The sequence below is a fragment of the Haliotis rufescens genome, unplaced genomic scaffold (genome assembly GCF_023055435.1).
Source record: "Haliotis rufescens isolate VD_foot unplaced genomic scaffold, xgHalRufe1.0.p SCAF_9, whole genome shotgun sequence".
Taxonomy (NCBI): domain Eukaryota; kingdom Metazoa; phylum Mollusca; class Gastropoda; order Lepetellida; family Haliotidae; genus Haliotis; species Haliotis rufescens.
In genome coordinates, this window is record NW_025964383.1 from 9,924,076 (window position 1) to 9,947,827 (window position 23,752).

The 23,752-nt window shown below is 38.9% G+C and overlaps 1 protein-coding gene across 1 annotated transcript; it reads right to left on the reverse strand.

Annotated features, from left to right (window-relative positions):
• Nucleotides 1-701: 701 nt before the first annotated feature.
• On the reverse strand, nt 702-19,939 carry LOC124125934. The gene is made up of 12 exons (XM_048391077.1): nt 19,790-19,939; nt 18,874-19,196; nt 18,474-18,617; nt 17,747-17,893; nt 16,437-17,513; nt 15,659-15,808; nt 6,961-7,045; nt 5,563-5,891; nt 5,169-5,312; nt 4,762-4,908; nt 3,184-4,305; nt 702-1,024 (listed from the first exon to the last, which is right to left on the reverse strand). Exons 2-12 carry the CDS (start codon nt 19,172-19,174, stop codon nt 846-848), a joined length of 3,825 nt encoding a protein of 1,274 aa, XP_048247034.1. The 5' UTR covers nt 19,175-19,196; nt 19,790-19,939; the 3' UTR covers nt 702-845.
• Between the last annotated feature and the right edge of the window lie 3,813 nt (nt 19,940-23,752).

Sequence of the window (23,752 nt, forward strand, 5' to 3'; positions counted from 1 at the left end):
GATATGATTATTTTCAAAATCAACTTTCACAAAAAAAATATTCTTGAAAACTTGGAGACCACTGTTAAAAGCGAAAGAATACACACTGGTCAAGTAACAAAAATGGCGCTTTGTGAAACGAACTGTCTCGATTGACGAGTATAATGAGGGATTAAGAGATTACAAGGAAACATTTTCGAGAGAATAACAAACGGCAAGAAGTGATATTAACTTCATAAACAGCCGTCTTTCAATTTTTTGCCTTGTTAATGTGGACTAACGTAAAAAGAACTCAACAGTTTGTGTTCGGGCTTGTCACTTACGACAAAGAGAGACAATTTAAAGGGAGGTAACTTTTGTATGACAATAATTCCGTCGAAGTGTTATGTTCACAGCAGTGACATATCAAGTGTTATGTTCACTGCAATAAAAATGTCACTTTTCTCAACTTCGGAAAACTCAGTCTTTCACACTGAAGTAAATAATAAAAGTTTCATTTTAGGGTTGACATTTCATACGTTTTGCTCTTCATTTTCATTCATCAGTGACACAGATTAACATATAGTATACGCTATTACAGAGTATCTGCTCACATCATTCATTCGCAAGAGACAGCTAATCCATAAAACCGTAGACATATATATGAGTTTCCCGAGGGCATATGAAGATATCGATAGTTGTATTATTTGATTTATACATATCATCACACATAAAATGCCAGTTTGAATTTTTATTTAAAGAAATAAATATAAGCATAACACTCGCACATAATATAAAGATATGAGTTCAACGCACAGACATGTGGCATGTGTCTTTGTAAAACAGTTTATTCAACGTTTATAGTTGCACAAAACGTCCTTGATACATCAATTACTTTTCAGTGGTCGGTTTTCTTCAATGTCCATAAGGGAACTCTCTGACTTCATTCTGTTCGCCCGACGTCTGACGAGCGGTACACAAAGTAGAAATATTGCAGCTATGAAGTTACATATTCCAATGTAGTTGAAACAAAGGGTGTATGAACTGGTCAGGTCACGGATTGTCCCTGTAACAAAAATACGCAGGGCATTATTATCACAAAGTAGTCAGATTTCAACAAAATATTTTTAAACGTTCCATTTAACAATGGCTAATACAGCCTAACATAACCAGTTGTGGTACCGAAGTTAATGGAGACGTGGGTCAGTAAATGTACGCCTAAATCAGCAATATACTTTTAACACTTCTGATTGTAAATAAGTAATTATCAATGACAGCATTTTCCGAGACAAGGCAGTTAACTGTCTCGAAAAGTCAAATTTCAATCTTTGCTGAATTAGGCTTGAATTTCATTGCTCGATCGCAGCGCCACCAGTCGCAATAACGATATATGTCACTTCTATGTCCCTCATATTGACGGATTGAACTCCACCTCTATTATAACTTACATTTGCTTCAAACAAAATGGCGGTGTTGAGTCAAGACGATCTCATCAAATTAGTCGAAGAAAGGTTTCACATTCCCTGGCGTAGACACCCAGTGCATGTGGAATATAGCACGTCGAGCACTAGCACTTTGATTATAAAAATGAACCAATTGGAAAACATCTGTTGTCGACGCCCAGTTAACGTTACACATGCTTTCCAAATTCTGCAGTGGAGCAAACTCTGCACGACAGTCGCCATGTTGTTTACGAACATGATGGCGATTTTGTTACGAGATTTGGATTGATAGTCCAGCCAAAATATAACTTCATACGTCCAGCGGACTTCGGCAAGGTGGTAACTGGACTGTTATAGTCAGTTTACTCCGCTGCTTCTTTAAGATGTGATGACAAGCAATCAAACAAATCATTATACCTGACCGTATTAACAACTAAAGTATGTTGGCCTATGACCAGCACTGGTAAATTGAATTTGGACACGGACAATAATGTGGCGAAAGTACCGAAAACTGGCAATAAAAGCAAGTGATTTATGTGAAACGAACATTTATGAAGAAATCAATCCTAAAACATAGCATTGTGAAAGTCATGAAGCACGTGACCTCGGACAGCACGTTGAGGGGATACTATATCAGATTTACTATTGTCACTCAGACTCGGTTGTGAGCAGACGCATATTGTTTTCTTGGACCCAAACTCTCATATACCCTATATTAAACATATTTGATAATTGTGATCTAATTCATCCAACTGAAGGCATCTATGACATGCCTTGGCCAACACCCAGTCCTGACCTTTCCCCCATGAAACACGTCTGGACGTTATTGGCAGACGTGTGCGCCAACGTCACAATCCACCGACCAGTCTCAATGAACTCGGTGCAGCTCTCACTGATGAGTGGAACAACACGAGCCAATCTGACATTTGTCGACATCATCAGAAGTTCTGCCTCGAATAATTCGTGCATTTCTAGCCATTAGTGACACTGACTGCAAAACGCAAAGTGCAAATTTTGAATTTGACCCCTGACCTCTTGAACAACCTCGTGCGCCACTATCCCATCCAACCAAGCACCAGAAACCACTAGATCAGATCGCATACCCAATAATAAATAAGATCAGATCAATTCCAATTGTCAATACCATACAGGTCTGAAGATATGTCTTGATGACTCACACTCTCCTCATTTATTTGCATCGTATATAGTGAAATATATTGTCCGACATATTTGCAGTTCAAATCAAAGAACATTTACCTTGAATCACTTGCGAATGACTGTTTGTTGGGGTGGGCCAAGACTTCTTTTTTAATGGAATTCATAATGTTTTACCTTAACAGACATTCGTATATTTAGAGCTGACTTCAATCTGTTCCATTTTTGGATGTATAAACCTACAAACTGATGTGAACAGTGTAAATACCAGTAGCTTCAGACAGAGTGCTTGGTATTTAATCAATATCACCAACAGATTGTAGACAAAATCGGTGACATCGTTCATCGCAAGAATGCATTGCAAGCCCCACCCACATTATTATCAGTCAATATATTTCGGTAATTTGCATGGCCTGCCAACCAAATGTCAAGGATGCATTGCACAAGGTATTATTAGTGTGTATATTGTGTGGATGGCCAAACAATGTACAAGTCATGTTCCCTTACGTTTATCAATGTTACTACTACATGTACTTTTAACAGAACTATTATACTTGTATCTCGATGAATGCTCATGGTCAATTACAGCATAACATTACAAACATAAAATATTTAATGACGATCTTACCCATGATCGGATGCGTCACAGATATGGCTAAACCGTGGAACACAGCTATAAATCCAAGAACCTTCGCCATGTTTTCAAGTCCCATGAAGTCGACAATGGCAACAGGAATAAGGCAGTGATAAAAACTGCCAAAGAGTCCGACAATCACAGAGAATACGACGAGAAGAGCATACGTGTTGAAAAAATAGACAAACTGTGTTGCCATTCCAGATATAAGTATTCCAATAACCATCAAATGATTTATTTTGATGTATTTGAGATCGGCAACGAACCCGACAGCAAGTCTGCTGAAAAAATCCAGAACACACGACAAAGTCAACAAATATGCTGCATCTGTTTGTGAGATGCCCTTTTCCTTTGCCAGGGCAGGAAGGTAGATTCCAACCAATCCAAATATTACCCCAAAATGAACAAATGCAACAATCAACTGAAACATTGGTTGTTTGAACAAGGAAAAGTCAAATGCTGATAAGGCTCGTTTCACATACATGCCACAACTTTTGGCTTCTTTTGATTCCTGTTCATTGTCAACTGATTCAGCATTAACTTCTGTAATATCCACCATTGACATTGATGTCAAATCTGGGTTACTTGTGTACAATCTAATCTGGCTTTCTGAGAGGGAATCTACTTGTGATTCAATGCTGACAACTGATTCTTGTCTTGTACGTTTGCGGATAATTGCACTAGTCTGTCCCTCTGCTCTATTTGATTGACTCGCAAATGTGACAACTGCTTGTCCACCATTAACACTAGTGAGTTCCTTTACAGAACATACTCGAACCACATCATATTCATTTCCATGTTTTTCATTGCCTTGTCTTTGGTCATGTTTTCGCCCTTCACTCATGACGGATGGGTTTTTTGGTATCCTTTTTTGAAAGAAACTTAATGGTCTAAACAACGCAGCCCCGACCCACATGTTCATTGTCAGCCCTGTTAGGATCAACATACTTCCTCTGACACCATATTCATCTAATAAGAAACGAACAAGGGGTGGGAAAACGCTGCCCCCAATACTAATTCCAGACATGGCAACTGCTGTGGCAATGCCTCTTCTCTTCTTGAAGTACTTTCCGATCAATACCAATGCTGGAGCATGAATCATGGAATGCCCTATACCTGAAAGTAAATGAATCATTTCATTAATGTTTTGTTCAAGATGCTTATAGTGTTACATGATTACAACATCCTACAATACAGCTTACATAGTGACACATTATGCTTCAATCTGAATATGTCTCTGCAGCCTGATGTCTCTTACTCATACCAGAATTTTATGCTCGTTTTTAAAGTATAATTCTTAATGTCCAAGACCTGCATCATTTTGTTACGCCGTTGCATAACTGATCTATTTTTTTCGGAGTGCGTCCAACTCATTCAAGCCTTTAATAGTTGTTTACATTTTGGTATAATGTGCAAACATAAACATTTTATAAACATATATGTATACAATAATGGCCATATAAAGGGACCTAATGTTAAAAAGTCTCATATGCATTTACTTGTGCCATAAATTATTATTCTGTGTCATTATGTATATCTGTATTTGTTAACATGAATAGTTGATTTACGCACCGATGAGAATGCTGTGAGTGCAGATGAGGTATGTAATACTGGTGGCGAAAACTCCTGTCAGCATTCCTACAGCTGATATAGTCCCACCAAGAAGTACAGTTTTTCTCTCCCCAAGCAGTTGCAGAATTATGTTCATCGACATGAGAGCTGTTGACATACAGAACATGGTTTTGTTAAAATACTAAAAATTAGTACACTAAATATATCATCTATACGACCATAAGGGTCAGAATATGTTGCCAGCCGAGAGGGAACACGAGATAGATTATTTGTGTCCATAACATAACACAATCATCACAGTAATTATCAATGTACATTTTGTATCAGTATGCAGCGGTATACAGGAACATGAGGATGTCTTTCTTTACAAAAAAAGTTTACATTTGCATGTATTGATTAATACTCACAACTTATACTGTACGTCCCTGCCATCACACCCATGAACAAGGTTGTTTTTGTAGCAGATGCCTCGAATTCTTCCAAGTATGCCACAAAGAATATGGCAATGGACCGTCCATACCCAACCATTAAAACAACATTCAGGAAACTCCCTGGAGTGAGACGAGAAGACACCGAATAGGATAAAATACAATGTGGTATCAGTGATTACCAAGACGTGATTTTTTTACAATTTAATTGTTTTCGAAATGCATCAAGAAGGGACAGATTTAATCCAGAATTCTTAAATGTTAGATTCCATATGCTATAGAATGATTGTGACAGAGTACTATATCTTCTATTCTGACAAACATATTTGTTTCTGTTATCTGGATGGACGTAGAAATATGCACAATCGATCACCTGCTAACACTACCCAAGCCCATCCACGATCGATAGGTACACCATCATCCTCTTGCTCTGGTTGACTGTCATCTGGTAGCTCGCCATTACCACCATCATGCAACATGTTCAGCTTCTCGGCATCTACCCCAGCTCCAGTCCCACCTTCTTCTGTCACCGTTCCCAACAAACTGTCTTCCCCATCAACGACCTCTCCCGTCTTCGGTATGAACAGTTTTCCGTTGTTTGTATCTGGTGTCACAACTACATGTCCGTCTCTGTCAGCTTCGTCCTTTCGACACGTTTTTGAATCTTGTGTCATGTTTACTGCTGTTGATAGCACATTGGACCTATATAATTTATGAAAATGCATTTACACAATACCAATGTGACATTTTCCTAGAAAGTGAATGTGGCTGCTTGTAACTATCAGTGATTGTTTGAATGTAGTTTAAGGCTGAAAAAAACCACCAAACAATCCATATAAATAACTGTGAACTGTCAGTACGGACAGTATGGTGATTGAAAACACGAAAAACGATCCACGTCATCAAGTTCCGATGGTAAACAATCAACCAAGTAACAGAGCCTTTTCACCTGATCCCTATGTCAGTTTCTACCACAACACATAAGGTACGTTCACCTATTATGATCCGAAATCCGTACAAGCCTGTATGTTACACGAATATATAGCAACGCAAGTGTCAGATACAATGCGTTCCTGTCATCTTCACCACGATAATATTGTGTAAACATATACATACCTATCTGTGCTTGTGTATAGTCACAAATTATCTTTAATCTTGTGACTGACCTACATATATATCTTCAGCGACGGACGACCACACACACTTCTCTTATCGCCAAGCCGATTACGAACACGTGTTGAAATGGCGGCCTTCTGTGAGGGTCAGTGATTAACAATACCTTTTCAGCCCAACCTAACAAGCTCGGACATAATCGTGGCAGTAATTTGTCCGTATCATTGCACTGCTCCATTTGTTACTTTAAGGTTGAAGTATCATTGTCTGTTTAATGAAATCAGTCAAGTTTATTGCAATTTCTTTTGACAGAACTCTTTGGAGAATGTCACCCAACACTGGATATCTGCTCACATGATTTGTTCTCTTTATACATGGTAAGCATCGCTTATAGATTTTACGTCGCTTCGGTGCGTAGAGTATAACATTTCGTATTCACATTATAGTGAACAAAGTTAATCATATTTAGTACTCAACTAACTACGCATTGTTTAATAGTATAGAAGTATACGAGGGGGTTCATTCTTTTCTATCAAACTCATGAAAACGTCACTGGTATAATATACAAATTACACGTCACAGACACACAGACACCACGAATCTTGTTCTAGTATATCGGTATTTGATACAAATCTACCTCATGTAACACGAAGCTCACCTGTATGTATCCTCAAACAGAAGTCTTTGTGTCCCCTCGCCTCCGCTAATGAAAGGGCTCTGACAACGCTGAGCAACATATCCAACTTCAAACGTGCTATTTATACGTTTGTCCTGGTTTCTCAAATGTATTCCGTATTTCGTCAGAATAAATATCAGTTTCGAAGGTACACGCAATAGCATTCAGTTAACTGAAATGAATACGGCACAATTAGTTGACGGCCGGTGTAATTGTATGCGGGCATTTTCGTGTATCCGATAAGTGGAACTGAAATGGAGTTTATCCGCGGATTAACATGCATACCCCACTCAGTAAACTACGTTTATAGCGAACACGCTTATAACGAACTGACGGATATAACGAACTTACTTTTTTGTCCCGACTATTTGCTGCGGTATAGATGCTTATAACGAACTACGGTTATAACGAACTAAAATTAGTGGTCCCTTTGCGTTCGTTATAATCGTAGTTTACTGTAAGCTGATTCCGATACAGTCCTTGTCCATCCCGTTAATACCGAGCGCCAGAAGTGCCATCTTTTTAACGTCGTTTGGTATGACGCGGCCGGAGATCGACCTACCAAACGTCCGCACTTCCGGGCAGATTCTCTATTCATTTCACCGTGGAGGCGGTTCCATCCGTTACAGACTTGACTTCCATATAGCATCCATCGGTAATACCCATTGTACATTAGATTAAGATGTTTTCATCACAAACATACAAACATGGACTTGGGATATTTCACTTTTAATATAATTGTCATCACCAATGCGGCTTCAGCGTGTACAGGCATACCTGATTGTGCCGAAAGAGAGATTATGGTTGACGGAACATAAAACTGCTCTTGCCCTGCGAATCTCAAAATAGCCCGCCAAACGACGTTAAGCAAACATCAGTCACTGACGCATTTCTGTAGCACAATAAACACATTACATACAACACTATACTACATTAGGTGTAAGAAAGAGATACATACATGGCCAAAATTGATCAATTTTAGTGTTTCTTTAATATATAAAAGAAACACTAAAACTGAAACCATACATATATATATTATATAAAGGAATAAAAGAAACACTAAAACTGAAACCATATATATATATATATATAAATATATATATATATATATATATATATATATATATATATATTATAAAAGAAACACTAAAATTGAACCATACATGTATATATATTATATCTTATTATTATAATATATATATATAGTGCCCCATAGGTAATGGTAATCGGGGGCACTGTATGTACACATGCACCAAATTATTTGAAAAAGTTCCTGCAACATTGAATAAGATTAAATGCAAAGTTATGTTTTTTACCAAATCTGAAATAATTTCGGTTTGCAAGTGATAAAAGACTCCTGTAAGTGTTCAAATGTTTTAATTTGCCATACTGACTTAAGAAAATGCGTGATTTTATTTTTAAAAAACACGAACATGGCAAAATGTCAATTTACAGATCATTAGCGTGTGTGTCTACCTCTGGTTGCGATGCAAGCAACACATCTTCGTCTCATTGAATGGACCAGGCGTCGCACAAAGTCCTGTGGGTCTGCTGAAGCATGTTTCGAATTTCCTGGAGTGTCTGTGGAACACGTGGTTGACGTCGAAGGTGCCGATCCATCTCATCCCACATGTGCTCGGTTGGTGAGAGATCAGGGGAGCGAGCCGGCCTGGGGATGACATTCACGTTGTTTTGTTGGAGAGAATCCTGAAAAAGTCGAGCAATATGAGGCCAGGCGTTGTCATGTTGAAAGGTAATGCCTGGGCCATGACGACGCAAAAAAGGTAGAACAACAGGGCCGGTGATCTCGCCGCGGTAGCACTGTCCATTGAGATTTCCCTCTACCACTATCAAACGGGTCCTCTGTCTTGCTGTAATCCCATCCTATACCATAACGCTGCCGCCCCAGATCCTATCTTCTTCAATGACACAGTGACTGACGTAACGTTCACCTAACACTCGAATCCGTCCATCACTGTGACTTAGGTGAAAACGAGACTCGTAAGTGAATAGAACTTGTCCTCACTGCATGGCCGTCCAGCGTAGACGCTGTCTGCACCACTGTAGACGTGCTAGACGGTGGTTTCCTGTCAAAATGGGACGTCTGGCGGGTCTTCTGGCTACAATCCCTGCACATCTGATTCGGCGACGTACGGTTTGTGAAGATATTCGTCGAAGGTCAGGGATGCTTCTGGCAGTCACTGTTGCTTGCTGGAATCGATATCGTAGGTGTGTTGATCGAATCCAGTTGTCTTGTCGATTATTGGTTACACTTGGCCTGCCACTCCGAGGATGGTCTCTGACTGCATTCGTCTGTTGCCAACGTTGCCATAAACACCAAATGGTGTTTCTGTGGACGTTAAATTGTCTTGCAACATCACGTTGACTCGATCCTGCTTCAAGCATACCAATGGCTCGCAGACGTTCATTTTCGGACAGGCGTGGAATTTCGTAATGTTGAATTATTGCGTAATTAACAATATTGAAAACCAAACTTTACTTGTTTGAAAAGTAGACTATGATATTGGTGTCACAGGAACTTTTGTTGTTGAGTATATATAGTTACTGTATTGTATCTGCGTCAGCGGTGACATTTTCATAAAGATCACTCTCATCTTCTTCTTCTTCTTCTTCCGGGATCAAACATCTAATTATGTGAACACTTAATTATCTACTCTTTGCTATGGCTACGATATCGTTCTTACTCATGAAGACATTTTTTAATGATTATTTAACACAAAGTGTGAGGCGAAATTAAACTCCTTCATTCGGATTTATAACAATCTGACTTGGGGACATGCCTCTTTCCTTGCTGATCGTTCTAAATCGTTTCTGACAGATATGATGACTAAATTAGGAGATAAACCTTATGTGTTTTCACAAGAGGATGTAACATGAGGTCCCTTTCTGTTAAAGTTCTGATAAAAATAATCAAACCCAATACATGATTAATGCTCTATGGTATTTATTTCCCTAAGTCGAAAGGCACGTGTGATCACATTTGGGATTCAGAAGGAAAGTGAAAAGTCTACAAGATTTCCGTGATCCAGTCCAATTTAGCAACTTAAGCAGATTGCAGATTACACACAGAAGTCACATTGCAATATGTGGTCAAGTGTCAAAGGTCTTCTGAATGTAAATCCGAAAGTGAAGTTAAATATGGTAAAGCTTATGCTTAGTGTATATAACACAGCACTTGTATATACTTTACGATTTTTTGATGTTCAATCACATGGGTATAACACGCACGTAATTTCACTTTGTATATGTGTAATATGTCTAAACCCAATCTAAACACTGAATATACATTTAAACTATTAATTACTCTATCAACTGTTCAACTTGTGAATCTAAGTCATTTTATTTTTAATGGTTGATTTTCATCCAGCTCTTTTACATCGCTTTTGGATAGTGTCGCAGTTGCTCTTCTTCTGAACAATGGTTCGCTCAGCAGAATTACAGCAGCGAAGGCGTTACAGATTCCAATACGGATGAAACACATGTTCTATAAACCAGTCAGATCACGGATTATGCCTGCAAGAAAATGACATGTTCAGTGAATGAAGCCATAATGACATTCAAACATATTACCATATTTTATCAATTATATTTATTTGTCGTCATTGCTCATTACAATTGTTGATCAACACGAGATCCACATCACGTCTTAATACAACTTCCATTATTATAACTACTTCATACAATCAATGTGTATGTGTTATACTAGTCTCTGGCCACAGACGTATGATGATGTTTTATACATTTATGAAGTCATACATTTAAGGATGCATACTAATGTACATCTATTATCCCTAATAGGGGCGCGGGTGGCCCAGTTGTAAACGGTGTCGCATTTCGCTGTGCTACTTTGCGACCTCTAGGCGTTCCAAAATGATAATGCTATTGAGTTTGAATCCCCTAAACAGTCCTGATTATGATTCGTAATCCAGCCATACCAATGCTCGTGGGTTTCACTAACGTGGTCGAGATCTGCATCACATTGGACATTAAGTCGAAATACTGTTCGAAGCTAACTCAGTCACTCTTAACCTTTAGGGTTAACCCTTTAAGAAATCAATGTAACACGATGCAGTTTGGAAAAAAAATGTATAAACATGTTAATTGATCTTACCCATGACGAGGTGCTTTACTGACACAGAACGTCCATAGAACACAGACACAAACAATATACGATTATTGTCAGCTCCGTCAGGATCAAGAAACTTCCTCAGGAAGTTCACGGGAGATGGGAATATACTCTTTCCCAAACTGTTCCCAGACATGGCAACTGCTGTAGCAATGCATCTTTTCCTTTTGAGTGAGTGAGTGAGTGAGTGAATATGGTTTTACGCCGCTTTTAGCAATATTCCAGCAATATCACGGCGGGGGACACCAGAAATGGGCTTCACACAATGTACCCATGTCGGGAATCGAACCCGGGTCTTCGTCGTGACGAGCGAACGCTTTAACCACTAGGCTACCCGGGCGCCCCCTTTTCCTCTTGAAATACTTTGCAATTAGTACCAATGCTGATAGATCACTGAATGTCCTAGACGTATACAATGAAAGGATCAACTCATAATGCTCGAAACATCGTATCCGTAATTCTTTTGATAATGTTTTAAACGTTTGATAACATCACGCGTTTGTCCTAGTTCTTTTTAAGGTATTGTATTTTATTCAAGAGTACTAACGCAGAAATAATATTATAATCACCATCATCATTACCATCAACATCATCATCGTCGTGGTCGTCGTCATCATAATCATTATCATTATTATATACAGATAAAATAAACAAATGCAGCAAAGATGGTTTGGGTGATCCTGGCACAGTCAGGCTTATTATGCTAATCATTAGCTCAGGGCCCTCTACACGCAGCCCAGACAGCGAATGGGACGTCTCCCAGAAATCGCTGCCGAGTCGAACCCACCCAGAGCTATTGGGAGAATGTGATGTCTCTGCTGGGTTGCCGTTCACACGGCACATAAAATCGATGCAGTGGTCGTTCAGAGAGCCTTCCCTTTCGAAGCGACATCTATTTGATGTGTCACTGGATCGACACTCATTACTGTACCGTTCAGCAGTACAGAACCATCATCAAACTCAACATTGACATTGAGATTATGTCCACATAAAACCGTGAGAAAACCGTGGATGCCTTGTTTTTATCATGCTTCCCAAGAGGATCATCAGACAAATAAATGTTGGCAAAAGTTCACCATACAAGTCTATCATGAACAGCTTCCACGTTAATCAAACCACGTCCTCCCATTGCAACTGGTAAATATATAAGCGACTGAAGGAAGAGCGAGGTTGGGATATATTGTCTGACATGATTCTTCATCTGAGGGTGTCAATATCATGAATTTCCTGTTTCGTCTAATCAACAACACAAAAAGAATATGAAAGGAAATCATTTCACTTCACGAAGGTAGCCTTGTCATTTTATACAAGTGAAAGTGGAAGTAATGCTTCAATAGCGTTGTATATAAGACATACGTAATTACAATGATAAGTTGTGTCATTACATCATACGTACTATGATTATATTGTTATGTTTACATAACATGCACGATTTTGCATATTGCCTGGACAGTGCAACGGTACAAGAATATAGTGAGTCAATAGATATTAACTAGGTTGCAATGTATAGTATATTTATCATATGTATCTGTAACTTACATTTGAATATAACATTGACTTTGTAGTTTGTCCAAATGCCTTTTTGAGTATGTAAGTACATTAAATATTCTAATTATTTAATGCGTGTACCAGTCAATAATGATTCTGCAATTAAGGTTTTCTACTGCCAATAATTAGTTTGCTTGACCACATCGATAGTTGTGTGTTACTACATTCAGTCGGCATTAATTTCCCATGAACCCTCACCTATGTCCATCCACTGGTTTAAGCAGCATGCCTTCTCTGCTGAATGTTCTGTGAAAAATCTGGTGTAGATGACCTATATTTCATCTATCAAAATCAGGATTGGTCAAAGTTCTAAATAGCCGTTCTGTGTTTTTTCAGATTTCATGAATTTGTGAAATTTTACGCTGTACATAGTAATATTACAGCTTCAGTTACACTGAATTTAACAAAGAACTAGTCACGGTACAGCCGTGTCACGCATTTTAACCATCCATATTTAATGCTTTTGAAGCAAGGGATACATGGAACAAAGGGGGCCTTTTCTGAAGAAATACCGCACAATTGGTGTACATGTATGTACATGTGAAGCGAAACTTCTTGTGGGTGCAACTGATAAACACATGCAACTTCTCATATACGTTTTCATATCCATTTCACAGCTATTTTCCCTTTACGACAAATGGTATCTATTTCGCCCGATAATTAAGACTGGTTATCTTGCTTTGACAGTAATATGTATATTTGGATTGGAATTTGGAGCTACTTGAGTATCATGGATTTCCCGCACGTTTAAACACCTTCAGAACCAACACATATGTTTGTTACGTGTGAGCCCGGTTCGCCCCGATTATGTTTCTAGGTGTGTAAGCACCATACCCGTGCTCGTGGGTTTCACCGAAGTGGTTAACGTCTGAGACCTGCATCACTTCGGGCTTTCCTCCCACATTAAGCTGACACGCCGTGATATAACTGGAATACTGTCAAAAGCGGCGTTAAACACAACTCACTCACTCATTGTTACGTGTGAGCAGGGGTATATGGAAGAAGAGGAACCAACAAAAACAGTTGTGTCATTTGCTTTTCAAATCTAACTTATACATAGACAAGGATTATACATTTACAAACATTTTATTTACTTTGGGTTCGGGGCACGGGTGGCCCAGTCGTCTAAGGCGCCGCGATTCGCTGTGCAGAGTTGCGTCCATTGGGCACGCCAGAAACCTATGATTGTGGGTTCGAATCCCGGTTCGCCCCGATTATGTTCCTAGGTTTGTCAGCACCATACCCGTGCTCGTGGGTTTCACCGAAGTGGTAAACGTCTGAGAGCTGCATCACTTCGGGCTTTCCTTCCACATTGTTAGTTATAGATTCGTCATCGTAATACCCATTGCGACTCTATCAATTACACTCCGACTCAATCTGTTTTTACTGATGTTAAAGGGACTATCTTTATCACGTAATGCACAGCCTTTAACCTATGATATTTATACTGTAGTAGATATGTTTGACAAACAGGTCTTAAATGTTTGAATCGCTCGACAATGTCCCTGCGACATAGGGCTATATTTCACTTGTACTCTATACCTGTACTTTCACACGAACCTATAACAGCTGTTCATGCCATAAACATCAATCACCAATCTAAAACTCACGTGACAGAAAAATGTTATGTCAAGTAGGGGGCGTTATATATGCAAGACACTGTGTGTGTCAGACGAACGGCCCCGATTGCACTGTCATACATGCCCCAACAGGTTTTTCAACAAGTTCTTTTCAGCTTCTTATGTTATCAAATGTCAAATACATTTAATCTATTCCGATTATAAATCAGTGACTTGAATGTGCGACACTAATAATTCCTCTCAAGATGCTATCTCTTCGAAACGGGATGACATAGTCGGTATGTACTGACAAGGTCACCCTACTGCCCTTGACCTGCTAATTTCCTTGACATTGCACATACCCGTACAGGCAAGAGCTATATTGGCCCTTTTTTTAACGACAGTATTACCCTCGTATGAGTCCTTGTCGTAAATATCAAATATTAGACATAAAGCTCGCATTATACATTTATTTTCTTTAAATACGACATGTATGATACAGAAACACACACACCTAATACGTTCTATATTTAGATGTTGTCAAATCAATCAAATGAAGATTAGGTCCGCTACCGCAGTTATTGCATATACTGGTGATAAAGTACGCCGACTGCTAGAATATTATATTTCAGGCATACGCAGCTCCTTGTTATTGTAGTGTTTGCAAGTTGTAATGCAGGCTGATGAATAATCTTGTCTTCACATTGTGATTACGTATTACTACAAGCATTAGTATGAGAACTAGCTACATAACGGTGTACACTTTATTCATTCGAATAGCTTAACACACTGCCAAAGGTTATAAAGAATGTTATACTAAACTATTTCAGCCTATCAAACCAAGCCCATTATTGAAATATATTATGTTTGTTTGTTTTTTAACACCGCACTCAGCAATTTTCCAGCTATACGACGGCGGTCTTAAATAATCGAGTCTGGACCAGACAATCGAGTGATTGACATCATGATCATCGATCCACGCAATTGGAATACGAGCCTGATCACCCGATCAAGTTGGATTGAAGAAGACCAATTCTAACCCGGATCTTTACGGGTAAAATCGAATGATATAATGCTGGTATATACATGTACATGTGTATCAGTTGTTGTCTAACTTAAGGCAGATTTACATCTAGGTGATGTTCGTAACGTTCGGGGATCACAATCGTTTCACTTTTCAGTCTTCAAAAAGCCATTTTGTTTTATGCTTCCAATGATCCACACAATTCAAAAACCTACACTTGTTTAGTTTTCAACACAATGACTGCGACAATGTCCAATATGTTGAGGTAAAGATACAACTCGCAGGTGGATGCAATCTCCAAACGAATATGTAGTGGGATATAAGACAATATATATAAAAAGGCATCAATGCATCTACACACGGCACTCTTAAAGGTGCAATCTCAGTCATGTTTCAGTGGTTGGCCTTCTTCCAATTCCTTCGTCGTTGGTGTCGTTGGTGTCTTCTTTGTGACTAGTGGTATGCACAGAAGCAATATGGCACAGATATAGTTGCATATTCCAATATAGTTAAAGCACAAGTTGTACGAGCCAGTCAGGTCACGGATTGCCCCTGCAAGAAATGTGTTACGATAAGTAATGTTTAAAACAATAGTAAGAATTTAGGCAAAATATGAAATATTTCAAATTTAATGACTATATATGTTATATTTTCTTTTAGGGTTATTACAATTTCAGTATCAGTATCTGTGAAGAAGCAAAACCGAGCATTTGTTTTAAAATCGAGTATTTAATGGTTTTGCATCATAACAGGAAGTATTAAACGTTTCAATATATACGGAACATCAAAGTTATGAGCGGTTACAGCGTTTTCTCTTCACATCGATTGTCCGGGTTCGTTGCCCACATGGGTACAATACAGCTGGAATATTGATAACAGCGTCGGGAAGCCCTACTTACTCTTATTGATTAACTGCTCAGCATTTCACTCTGCCCAAACATACCAATAGCTCGATAGACCGCGAATTCTTTCATTTGAAAGGTTTGCACCGTCAAAGTTTTGGGGTTTTACATTACGTTATATATTTGTAGCATGTCTAAACGCTTTATGTCTATTTTATATTGAACTATTAAGCTTTGAATTTATTAATTAAAGAGTTATAAAAACAGAAATGTAGTATGATTAATAATTTTTTACACCTTATGAATTTAATAGCATGCAAACTGATGGGAAGACTTACCCATGATTGGATGTGTCAGCCCCATTGCAAGCCCATGAAACACAGCTATAAATCCAAGAGCTTTGGCCATGTGTTTCAGTCCCATAAACTCAACAATGGCAATAGGAATCAGGCAATTATAAAAACTGCCAAAGAGCCCGGCAAGCACGGAGAATACGATTAAAAGTGGGTACGTGTTGTAAAAAGAGGCGAATTGAGCCACTGTTCCAGATATTACTATTCCAATAGCCATCAAATGATTGATTTTGATGTATTTGAGATCAGCGACGAACCCAACTGCCAGTCTACCGCAGAAATCAAGCACACCTGTAATAGTCAACAGAAAGGCTGCCACTGTTGGTGGAATGCCTTTTTCATTTGCCAGGGCAGGAAGATATGCTCCTGCTAATGTAAACACCATACCAAAATGAGAAAATGCGGCAATCAGCCGAAACATTGGTTGTTTGAACAAAGAAAAGTCAAATGCTGCGAAAGCTTGTTTAACATGCATGCACGCACTTTTGTGTAGCCTTGTTTCTTGTTCATCGCCATACTTTTGTGAATGAACCTCTCGTATATCCACCAATGACATTGATGTCAAATCAGGGTTGCTTGTGTACATTCTCAGATGATATTCGGAAAGATCATGTTCTTGTGATCCAAAACTAATCGCCAAATCAGGTCTGTTTCTTTCACGAACAACCTTTTCTTTGCATGTGTCCATTTGACTGAGACCTGCATTATTTCCACTAGCCTCGTCGATGGCCATCTTAACAGAAGAGTTTTGTACAACATCACCATCTTCATCTCCATGTTCTTTATTCATGACTGATCTGTTCTTTAATGCCTTCTTTTGGAAATAACTTAATGGTCTAAACAAGGCTGCCCCGACCCAGACGTTCATTGTCAGCCCTGTGAGGATCAACATACTTCCTCTGACTCCATATTCACCCAATAGGAAGTTCACTAGAGGTGGGAAGACACTGCCCCCCAAACTCATTCCAGACATGGCAACTGCTGTTGCGATGCCTCTTCTCTTCTTAAAGTACTTTCCAATCAGTACCAGTGCGGGGCCGTGAGTCATGGAAAGACCTATACCTGAAATTGAATGCATATTAAAATCTTGAAAATTTAGTTTATTCTTTTTTGTACTAAACCATCAAACTCTGTGTGATCATCACGAAAGAAATTGCTCTATAAACAATTGTATGTTGAAGTGGAAAGACATCTAGATTCTGTTACCACTGCTTATTTAAAACAATCATAGAATTTTCCGATATTCCTATAAAAGTATGCCCTTGATCAATTTCATTTTTGTTTGAAATACCTACCCATTAGGATGCTGTGAGTGCAGATGAGGTACGTAATACTGGTAGCGAACACGGCTGTCAGCATTCCTACAACTGCTATTGTTCCACCGATGATTACAGTTTTCCTCTCTCCAATCAGTTGTAGAATCACGTTCATGGAAAAGAGTGCTGTAAAAACACAATTTGGCCAGGTAGCCAAACAGGATTAGATATTTTGATGAATGTCCGCATTCGATTCCTTCCTTTTGACACTAATCAAACACGGATGTACTATTATGCATTTGATCTGAAAATTTGCCAGTCAGTTTTGAAACTTTGATTACCAAATTCGCGATTTCATCAAATAATCAAATTATATAACTGTTTTGAATGATTCAATTTTCGGACGTAACATGCCTAATGGAATCAAAGCACATGTACGAGAACCAAAAGCTCTATTATTTCTTACAAAGTGTGATTTTCAAAACTCACAACCTTGATTAAAAATAATGACTTGATAATGACATCACACCAATCAAATGAACTTATATTGTAACATCAATGGTAATTTAAAGCCAGTTTACGGGGAATGTTGCAATTGGGAGGCGAATGGGATGTTTGTGAATGGACGTTTTCGATCGCCAATGCAAAATAATCATTTTGAACATATTTTCATAATGATATTTTTAAGTACAATCAGCTATACAGCCAACTCCATTGCCTTCTAGTTACATCGAATGATCGGTTAATTGGTACATTAAATACATACACGATAAGCTGGACGTTCCTGCCATAACTCCCATGAATAGAGTTGTTGTGGCAGCAGATGCCTCGAATTCCTTCAGATATGCCACAAAGAATATTGCAATAGCTTTGGCATATCCCACTATCATAAACACATTCAGGACACTACCTGAAATAATAGGTCAACCTCAGTGAAACAAAATATTTCTTCAAACATAAATATTTAACCGATTCTGCTGCACAAAAAAGAGATGCATTTTATTAATTCAGTTTCATGTCATATCATGGAGACATATACATACGCAGTATTTACCACACTGAATTTATTCCTCCGTGTATAAACGTACCATACCTTTAAATTTCGTAGAAGACTTATCTTTCACCTGTGATCCTTTAAATTCTAAGATGCGTGTACTTAAGGTCACCTGCTAATACCATCCACGCCCAACCATGGTCAATGGGAAGACCGGCATCCTCTTCAGGCCGTGCACTACCTGCCACTGCTCCACCATCACCTCCATCACCTCCATCCCCCAACAGTCCATCCTCAACATCTCCTGAATCATCCCCTTGTACTTTTGTCGCTGAAGACAGTGGAATGTGTTTATAATCTCCATCCGATGAGTCTTCTCCTGACTTTGTCTTGAAATTACTTTTGTCGTCATCATGAACTGAATCAATCTGTCCTCTTCCATCCTGCTTCTGATCATCTTTGGAACGTGACATCTTAATGGCTGGTGATGGTGTCTTGGAACAAGATAAATGAACTAAGTGAATTACGATTACAATTTAATAGCTGCCGAAGTACGTCAGGAAGCCAAGAATCACTTTACCATACTAAAGTTATGACTAAACCAATGACCACAGTACTTAACATCGTTTATCATCAAAAACTGGCCCCCACAGGAGATATCACTTGGTCGAAATTGCATCACAATGCTTTGCATACCATTGTGACGTCATCACTTACATCACTAATGGCATTGCTACTGGGCCCGCTTGCACAAAGCGATCTTAGCGCTACGACTATTGTACGCCAATGTTAAAGAATGGGTGTTACGATCATCTAACCACTAAAATCACTTTGTGCAAGTGGAAAGTGCTTATTACTGTCTACAATCTGAATAAGTTGAAAGAATGATGTTGGATGAGAAATAAAATCTCACCCTCGTGTCTTTTGATATAAAAAACATATCACAGCAACACAAGAGTTTGGCTTGGAAAGACAAACAAATCGCAGTGTAATAATTAATACCAGTCGTGAAACTATAATATTACAGATTAATTATGTAGAACTATATCTCACTACGAAGTTAAGGAAACATATTACTGACCGATAAAAATGTCTCACCAACTGCTGTCAGCTAATACAGAAGATTCTGCAAGATGTTGCCCCTTTCACAAAACCTCCCAACGAAGAAATGGTACAAAGTGTTTGGCTTCATGGCGCGCCGACCGATGTTAACATGACCTAATGCAGGCGATAAGAGTCGACGTATGACCTTCACAATGCATAGTCCTGTTCATATAGTGTGCAGTGATATCATACGTGTCAACGTTGCTGAAACGGTGTGACAATGGGGAGGTGTGGGGTGGGATGGGGGGTAGTGGGGTGGGGGTGGGGTATTTTTATTTTGCCACATTCATGTACGTTGACGCATCAGTGACAAAAAGGAATATCCAATGTAATTCCTTTTGTTATTTTGTACCACTTGTACCCGTGCTCTTTCAGGTGAACAATTGACGTGTCCGTGCATGTGTTTGTGACAGGTGCAACAGTCGTGGCAGAATAAGCTCACCTTTAAACCTGGTATCATCGCTGTTTGATAGATTACATAAACACACGCTAATGACATACATGTAGTTGGAATCGTTCGATAGACTCTGCTTTTAGAGCTAACTAGATTATTTGATTATTGAAATGTGTCGCTTACATTTATTTTTAGCACATTTCATGGGAGGTTTTGTGGCATTATTTTCATGCGACAGTGTAATACCATTAGAGACAAACATCTATCTTTGTGCAAGCAGTTAAACAACATAGTGTACCTTTTGGTATGCATATATAAATGTAGACATATGTCACGTACATTATCAGATGCAATGTGTTTCTACTCATCAACAGTTGAAATTAGATTCAATTCAGTGATAATAATGGAGAGTGTTTCAATATTGAATATATAAACCGGTCCTGGTTAAGTGCCGAGCTTTAACTGATTTGCATTATTATGTTATGTCATAATCTTAAACTAGTGATGATAAGATCTTTAGTTGTATTACATAACTGAACTACGTGATTGATAATTGATAATGATCTGAACGGTTCCGAAAAATATGTATTTGGGTGCAAACAGGTAATGTCAATCACTGGATGGTCCAGACTCGACTTCTAACAGATCGCGTCATATAGCTAATACAGAAGATTCTGCAAGATGATCTGAACGGTTCCGAAAAGTATGTATTTGGGTGCAAACAGGTAATGTCAATCACTGGATGGTCCAGACTCGACTTCTAACAGATCGCGTCATATAGCTGCAATACTGCTGTGTGCGGCGTTAAACAACAAGCAGACGAACAAACAAATCCCAAACGGTCATTTATGTACCGTCATCTGTCAGGAATATAGTCATATACACTCAAAAGGTGTAAAGCTGGAAAATAACATTAATGTAAAACTCACCCACTACGTTTACTCCACAGAGACGAAGTTCCTAATGGATGCACCCTTCAACAGTTGCCTCCCTATATTACGAGGGCTGATGTGTAACAAAATGACGCAGAGGTTTTGTTGTTTCGTCAGATATTTAATCTGGTTTTATTTTTTAGTTGTAACTGTGATCATACTGTGCACATTCATATCTTATCTGATGACCAACAGTTGTAACCCCATTGGCCTGTATCCACTTGCTCGGTAGAGGGCGTTACCTGTTCAAACATCTTATTTACGTGTACCTGCCTGTGCAAATACACATACGTGAGAATTACACGTCATGTTTCGGGTCATTTTTTTAATGCGAAAATTCATACAATTACGACTAACTTGATCAAATAAGTTAACATGTACACACTTAATCTAGTGAGTGAGTATGGTTTTACGCCGCTTTTAGCAATATTCCAGCAATATCACGGCGGGGGACACCAGAAATGGGCTTCACACATTGTACCCATGTCAGGAATCGAACCCGGGTCTTCGGCGTAACGAGCGAACGCTTTAACCACCAGGCTACCCGACCGCCCCCACACTTAATCTAAAGAATATATGTATGCCAAACAAACACAATTTACAGATCACAACATATACTGTCCACAACGAATACATATCGATAACAGGAAATGTGTAACTGATCCCAGTTAATGACCTGGATAGCTAAAGACAACCTTTTCTTTTCGTCCCAGCTATTAAGCAAACATTACAAGTTTTTAATCAATGAAGGGGTGGGAAATTTCGGTGCGGAAAATATGCAAGTCAGGGTGAGGCGTCCTGACCATACTCCTGACTCGGATTTTGAAAACACCACTTTGATCTGACAACTAACCACGTATAGGTCGGTGGTGACCTTCTGGGTAAAGCATTCGTTCGTGACGTCGAAGCCCCGGGATCGATTCCCCATATAGATTCAAATTGAGCACTCACCCAGTTACTCCCATTTTACAGACACATGTAGTTGTAAGTACAACTCTACATGCAGTTGCATATGATTGTATATGGACGAAACTAGTCCTGCACCATGACTGTGGAATATATATATTTTATGAAAAAAACACCAGTCTAGAAACGTATACCAAAGCAAGTCAAGCCAGCTCTAGCTAGCTCTATTCCACAGCATAGGGAAATTTTTAATTTTTATTTTTAATTTTAGAGTCGAGAGGGGTATTGTGTAATGACAGATTTCATAGACTAAATGTTAGTCTAGGACGAAACCTATTAGCTGCATAACTTGACATCACTTGCCTTGGTTTAAACACATAGTGAAAGTTCAGTCATAATATCAAACACACTTTGAATAAGCATTGTCGATTATTTTTGTAATATTAGTCACGATGGCTACACCAATCAAATAAAGTTGTTCTGTGTATTTAAGCATTAGGAAATATGACAACAATGTCGTTCGGCGTGTTTCGAGGCTTGTCCGATGTTGCGTTGATTATGCGTTATCTGTGTGCGTCACTACAGTAAGTTCGTATCACAACCACACCACGGGGACTCCTGGACAGAACGTAGCAACGTTTTTCAAAGCAATCTTCGCGCTGATATGACCTCAAGCCCCATATGTTACCATAGCCGTACGATAAGGCGTCTTTCTGGAGAGTACCCTATGTCAACTGGGCTTACGTGGTTGCACTACGTGACATCGTACGTCAATGGCATGGACTGTTGCTCAAATTATCAGCAATGACCATCTTCGCGAGTCAAGGGAGTTTTAATAAGCTGGCTATAGAAGTCCATTTTTAAAAGAAAATCGCTGCGCCCAGTCATCAAGACGATCTCATCTGTATTGTAATAAAAAGGGTCTTACCTCGCGAAGTGCATCAAACTAAGGACCTTTATTTAAAATACTTGAAAATATTTGATTAATATCTAACGACGCCCAATCGACGGTACACATGCTTTCAAATCCTGAAATCGATCAAAGTCGTTTACGAACCGGCTGTCGATTTCGTTACGAGGTTTTTGAATGGACTATGCATTCACTCGTTAGTCCAGCCAACTATAACTCCGTGTTACGCTGATGTATCCTGGTATTGCCCTTAGGGGCAAATGTATTGGTGCAATTATTGACAATATATTATCTTGAGCATTGTTTTGTTATTCATTCTGACTAGCTAATTCACGTCGTTGGTGACATTGTTAGCGAAGCGGCCCATACCAACGACACATATCACCGCATCGTCGAGAATGGTTAAAGACGATCATATATCAAAGACGTCACAGACTGTTTGATGTCACTTCTTTCAGAAATAGATTGAGTGATTATCTACGTCTCATATAGATATTGCTCCATTTTCTCAGAAAAAAATAGACGATGTGTATTTTAGAGTAACCTACTCGGAATGACGGTTTATCTGACCTTTATTGAATGTTGAAAATGTGAAAGTGAGTGAGTGAGCGAATCGCGGCGCCTTAGACGACTGGGCCACCCGTGCCCCCTGAAAAAGTTACAGAATTAGGGAGAGAATCAGTATTTCCTCACCTCTCAAAGGCTGCAAGTATTCACTGAATAGGTGGTATTACGCTCTCAGCGTGAATCTACGAGTAGAATTTGTTTCTTTGAAGTGGTATTTTCGTAATACTGCGTAACATGA